This window comes from Bicyclus anynana, chromosome 14, assembly GCF_947172395.1.
Source record: "Bicyclus anynana chromosome 14, ilBicAnyn1.1, whole genome shotgun sequence".
Lineage (NCBI taxonomy): Eukaryota > Metazoa > Arthropoda > Insecta > Lepidoptera > Nymphalidae > Bicyclus > Bicyclus anynana.
Genome location: NC_069096.1, coordinates 1367185 through 1373374, shown reverse-complemented (window position 1 = coordinate 1373374; position 6190 = coordinate 1367185). Strand labels below are relative to the sequence as shown.

Genomic DNA, 6190 nt, shown 5'->3' with positions numbered 1-6190 from the left:
GTCTACCCGCAAATCTAACAAGTCTTCTAGGCGGTTGACTGATATTATTATTAAATCTTTCTACTGAGCTTAATGAGGGCGTTGTCCAGATAAATGTATAGTGCTATAATAATATTATGTCAGCCATTGACGGTCAATTATTCTCACGTTTGTGCAGTGAAGACGTTTCATAAGTCAAGCCGTCATGCACACAGCGACCAATACACGATCAGTTATAGCCGTGGGTGCTGCAGAAACGTGAGAATAATTGACCGTCAATGGCGTGCATTAGTGTTTCCCAGAGAAAAGCATTGCCTCCAAAACAATCAGTAGAAGGTACTTTAGAGATTAACTTCCGAATGTTGTAGTAAAAGACCATTGCGTGATATAAGACTGTTTATTTAATCCTTTGTTTTCTTACAATTCCATTTGACAGATGTCGAAATACAAACTAATAAAAAATAAACTTAGTATAGAAACTTATTCTATAACATCTTTCCCTTAAAGAAAAATAACAAAAATATTTAAATTAACATTAACACTATTTTTTCTTAAAATATAAAGCTAACTGCTCACTACCTTTTTTTAATAAACCTCGAAGCGGATTTGCGATGTTAGCGTAGTTTGGAATGAACCTTGACAAATAATTTGTCATACCTAAAAATCTCTCCAGCGAGCTCCTGTCGCTCGGACTGGGCATGTCTTTGATCGCACGTATTTTATGTACATCTATTTGCATACCCCTTTCACTAAACGTGTGTCCTAAATACGTAACTTGACGCACCTGAAATTCGCATTTTTCTCGATTAAACCTAATACCTACTTCGCGAGCCCTGTCTAAAAGCGATCTCAATCTCGCGTCGTGCTCGTCCAAGGTACTACCGTAAACTATTATATCGTCTATGAATGATTCCACTCCATCCAAATCCTCTAAAATTTGACGAATCTTCGCATGAAACACCTCGCTAGCACAGCTTACACCGTAAGGGAGACGTAGGAACTGGTACCGGCCTTGTGGTGTGCCGAACGTACATAGATCAGCACTCTGGTCGTCTAGCTCGACCATCCAAAACCCCGATCGTGCGTCTAGCTTACTGAAGTACCGGGCCCCGCGCAGCGTGGTGGCTATCTCGGTCAGCGTCGGCAGCGGGTAGTGCGCGCGGCGAATGGCGCGGTTTAGCGGCCGCGGGTCGAGGCACACGCGCAGGCTGCCGTCTTTCTTTGCGGGAAGCACTATCGCGTTCACCCACGGAGTTGGGTGCGTTACCTTTCTTATTATATTCATTCGTTCCATTTTATCGAGTTCCCTTTTCAATTTATCCCTTACACCCATAGGTATTTTACGAACAGGACATACTGACGGCCTTACTTCTTTATCTATTACGATTGAATACTTTCCCGGTAATTTACCTACACCTTGAAACAAATCGCTATATTGATCTATTTTAACGGCAAAAATTCGCTTAATAACGCCTATATTTTCACAGGTATCTTTTCCTAGAACACTTTGACAATCGTCCCTAGATATGATAAATTTAATAATATACTTATTTTGTTTATACAACCATAACATGTCTGAGGACCCCAATATTGGAATATAATTGCCACAAAATGACTGAGCTCGTAGGTCACAGTATTTTAAATCATTTGTAGAATATCCTAATCTTTCAAAAGTCTTAAGCGATAATATATTTAAGTCCGACCCAGAATCTAACTTAAAGTTTTCTGACATACCGTTTTTACATAAAAACAATGTTTCAAACCACTTACTGTCTTTACATTTATCACCATTCAAGACAGATACGTACAATGGATCATTGATAGTTATTTCCTCGTTCACTTCAAGCACTTTTTTATTAGCTCTCACGCAACACTTTTTAAAATGACCCCTCTGGAAACACCGAAAGCACGTCGCGAATCTAGCTGGACACCGATCTTGGTCATTATGACCAATACCGCACGACACGCACTTTACATCACTATACGCGCTCAGCCGAGCATCGAACCGACGACCCGGCTCATCGTTGTACATGCGGCGCGCAGCGCTGGGCCCGGCGCCCCGGCCGCTCGAGCCGGCTGCCCCGCCCGGCGCGCGCGCTCGCGCCCTGTACACTGCATCCACCGCCGCGCCGGCCGTATACTCTGCAGTTTTAGCGACTTCAATTTGCTTGCCCTCCGTCAGTGATATTTCATTCGCGTGACAAATCTTTATAGCCTTCTCCAAGGTCAAGTCATCCGTTCTGAGCAATCTATCTCTCACTGTACTGTCACAAATACCACACACGATCCGGTCTCTTATCAATCCGTCTTCCAGGTGCTCGAACTCACAGCGTTGAGCTAGTAGTCGCAAACCTGTGACGTAGCCGTCCACATTTTCGCCGACTTCTTGATTCCTTGTAAAAAAACGATATCTGGACATGGTCGTATTTTGCTTAATGCAAAAATGTTCATTAAACTTCGCTACCAATACCTCTATGTCATCTTGACTTTCTTTTTCTATAAATTTGAAGGTTGAATATATATCGTATCCATCAGGTCCTACAAGATTAATTAGTAGACTCGCCTGGACATCTGCACTTTCTTTGTGAACCCCTGATGCCTTTAAAAATACATTGAACTGCCTGTACCATTTACGCCACGCGTCTGCTCGGCTCACCGGACTGCCTTCCAACACTAGTTCCGCTGGAGGCCTCGCGTGTTCCATATTTGCATTAGTATACAAACATCCGTAAATAAATTAACTCGGTTTGGATCCCACCGCTGTCACCATGTAGTAAAAGACCATTGCGTGATATAAGACTGTTTATTTAATCCTTTGTTTTCTTACAATTCCATTTGACAGATGTCGAAATACAAACTAATAAAAAATAAACTTAGTATAGAAACTTATTCTATAACAAATGTGAATACTCAAGTTCACATTTTATAAATTGTTATTTGGATTATTTTCTCTATAATAATTAAAAATAATCTATGTGACAGCCCTTACACGAACTTGTTTATTCTATTCCCCAATAGATGTCGTTTACTGTCTTTTATATACTTAATGAATATAGATGGCGGTATTTTCGGTTAGTGACTGTAGTGTAAAATACTAACACTTTTATTTTTGATAAACTTTTTCTGATTAGGCCTGTGCAAGTAATTTTCATTAATCTAAACCATTAAATACGACTTCTTTAGTTTAGTTTCATACTTGCAGACGCCTCACGGTTTCACTCGCGTAGTTTCCGTTTCCGTGGGAATACAAGAATAAAATTAGCCCATGTTACTCGCTGAAAACGTAGCTCCATTAGTGAATGAATTTTTCGAGCCTATTCTTATTAAATAAACAAACCTTACATCTTTGTATTAGTTTGGATTATAGTTTAATTATCTTCGAAAAATGAAAATTTTAATTTTCTTTGCCTAAAAACCATGTTGTAATCATTCCGTAGATATTGACTCTTATATCTATGATTGTAATGTTAAAAAAAAAACCAAAAAGGAACTATGTTTTCAACATTACCTACAAGCATTTATTTGCCTTGAAAGTATAAGAATAGTTCTGTTTGGTTTCAAAGATATAATTATAACAGTATAATTATATCTTTGAAACCAAACAGAACTATTTCCTGTTGTGTGATTAGACTCAATACTGTTATAATCTTACCATGGTAACTGAAGAAACTCCCAAATTAAACAAAACAAAGCCATTTTGGACATATTTGTCATTGTCCAATACTTTGATCCTACATGTTAAAACATTTATTTATAAGCTTTTTTGTATATTTTTTTAAAATATTGGTTTATATTCTAATAAAACCAAAGCACAGAAAACATAATAGTACAAAAAAGTAATAAATAAATACTGAAATTTAATCTTCCTTTATTTATTGAAGTAATCAGGTTTACATTTTGATCAAATAAAAAGCAAATGATCTAGTCTAACAGCCATATAATCAATAAAAACAATTTACACTTTATACATCCCATACCAGATGTTTCAGCCAACTTCACCAGGTGGTGGATTCTTCTTAAACAGACATAATGTAAGATTAATGTTCTAATTACTATAACCAATCACAACTAACTCAAACCAAATGTGTGCTTAACTGAATGATTTATTTAACAGGCTGTACTTTTCTGTAACACCAGTCCAAAATTCAAACAAACTTTTATAAAACTTACATCAAATTGCAGAAAATTAATTTAATCTACAATAATGTTTATTGATAGATATTAATTAATACTCTATACATATTAATTAAAGCTTAATTAATAAAAAATAAGCTTCAATTAAAGAAATCACCTTAAAAGAGATGAAATAATTTTAAATAAAAGATTTACAATCCAGTGGCCATTTTTTAACAATATTATACTAAAAGCATTGAATTAAACTATGGCAACTCAACAGATCTTAAAAGCTCAGTTACATCATATCAGAATATCTGTACTATAAGGCTATATATGTATGTTGGATATATAGATCCTCTTTTTTGGAATTATTACATAAAGGTATACATTTGGTTCAAGATAAGTTGTGATTATATATTAGGTGTTTGTTCAATCATAAATATCCTCCTTATCAGCAACATACTGTACGATGTCTCTCGGTCTAACTAGTCTTTCTGCATCACCATCAGGGATTTCAAAACCAAACTCATCTTCCATTGCCATGATGATCTCTACATGGTCTAATGAATCCAAACCCAGGTCGGTCATGAAATGTGAGTCCAGGGATAACTGAAAATAAAACAATAAATTATAAATCATTTAATAACTAACTATATTGTAAGACAAACTCATTAGATATAAAGTGGTCTTAGCCAGTAGTGCTAATATGGAAGGGGCACTAATACAATCTTGACAGCTCTTGCAAGTAGTTAATTAATAAACCAGACTTAAGGTAATTCAGTAAGCATCTCATCCAATAATCAAACCTAAAAGACAGTTATTGATCCTCTAGAGATGCAAAATTTTCAAGAACTTCACTAATATATTGAAATATTTTGTAAACTAATTTAGCCCATACATTTTTTGTTTAACAGTGTACTAAAATGTCTTTTATGAACTAAAATGACAATGACACTAATTTAATTAATGAATTACTGCACTTGCAATTTAAAGCTTACATGCAGTTAAAGTAATTAATCTATCAGAATAAGACAAAGTTAGCAATGTTACTTGCTGATAAAGTATTTTAACCATATTTATTTTCAACTGGATAGGTATATTGTTTTACTTACAGGTTTGAGAAAAAAATATATATTAAATATTTCAGAATTCAATGAATGAGCAAGAGAATTAAAACATAACAAACATACATTTGAAACTTCCAAACCTAAAATGTTAAAAGTTAATTGATTTTAAAGAGGTTCTAGTACCTTCTCAGGGTTAATTTTGTCATAAAGTTGGAGAACTAGAATCACTCTTTGTCTGAGTAGATCGAGTGTAAGCGGAGGCGCGTGGCAGTAGTTACGACTGATTTTCACATTCTGAAACAAAATAAAAATAAATAATACTCATCTGTACCTGAACTGTTACGAGTTTGTCGTAAGCCTTGCACACTTTGATCACTCGCTCTTGGATCTCCGACTCGGTTATCTTATGTACGGGCCCGGTGGCGTATTGACGTTTACGCAGGCTCACCTAAACATTTTGCACCACTGTACATACGTTATGCAATAAGAGAATTAAGGTTATGTTATTGACGATATAAAATGAAGAAATAATAGCGCTCTGCACATAAAAACAATAGATAAGGGTATATATTTAAAACTAATGTGGGCCAAAACAAGATAAGAGTACTAAATCAAATGGTATCGATCAAAAAAGACGTCTTACCACATTCTGTGTATGTTCGATATTATAAGAGTTGGTGATGGGTTTAATGGGACATTTTTGCTGCAAGGCTACTGTTGATAGTCTGCATATTGCTGCACACTTGTATGTGGTAGATTTTCGTAGTAATCCGTTAAAAGCACTTCGCACAAAATTAACAGCAGCCATTTTTCGGCTTGTTCAATATTTCATAGACATAGACTAATACTAATAGACAACTAAAAGTGACAAAAGAACATCGTAATGTCATGGTAGAGTTGCCAGAACTTTGTTTTTAATATCCCTATATTTTGGTAAATTAAAAATTCCATTTTTAAACCGCATTATTTATGAATAACTCCGTGTACATCCTTGGAGGTTAATGGAAATAAGTACATTTGCTCAGACC

At 35.6% G+C, this 6190-nt stretch overlaps 1 protein-coding gene across 2 annotated transcripts; it reads right to left on the bottom strand.

The window, feature by feature from the left end:
- Positions 1-4213: 4213 nt before the first annotated feature.
- Positions 4214-6013, bottom strand: LOC112057907 (acyl carrier protein, mitochondrial). 2 transcript variants are annotated; one of them, XM_024098517.2, is made up of 4 exons: positions 5806-6013; positions 5494-5610; positions 5346-5456; positions 4214-4704 (listed from the first exon to the last, which is right to left on the bottom strand). In XM_024098517.2, exons 1-4 carry the CDS (start codon positions 5968-5970, stop codon positions 4525-4527), a joined length of 573 nt encoding a protein of 190 aa, XP_023954285.1. In that variant the 5' UTR covers positions 5971-6013; the 3' UTR covers positions 4214-4524. The 2 variants fall into 2 exon arrangements, with proteins under 2 accessions (XP_023954285.1, XP_023954284.1); XM_024098516.2 differs by lacking the exon at positions 5346-5456 and having other exon boundaries at positions 5806-6011.
- Between the last annotated feature and the right edge of the window lie 177 nt (positions 6014-6190).

What these genes read in the sequence shown, in the direction of transcription:
- LOC112057907 (XM_024098517.2), bottom strand. Translation starts at nt 5,970, where the DNA reads ATGGCTGCTGTTAATTTTGTGCGAAGTGCTTTTAACGGATTACTACGA. An exon ending in TCGAACATACACAGAATGTG is followed by an intron (nt 5,611 to 5,805) that starts GTAAGACGTCTT and finishes CAAAATGTTTAG; the next exon opens with GTGAGCCTGCGTAAACGTCA. An exon ending in ACAAACTCGTAACAGTTCAG is followed by an intron (nt 5,457 to 5,493) that starts GTACAGATGAGT and finishes ATTTTGTTTCAG; the next exon opens with AATGTGAAAATCAGTCGTAA.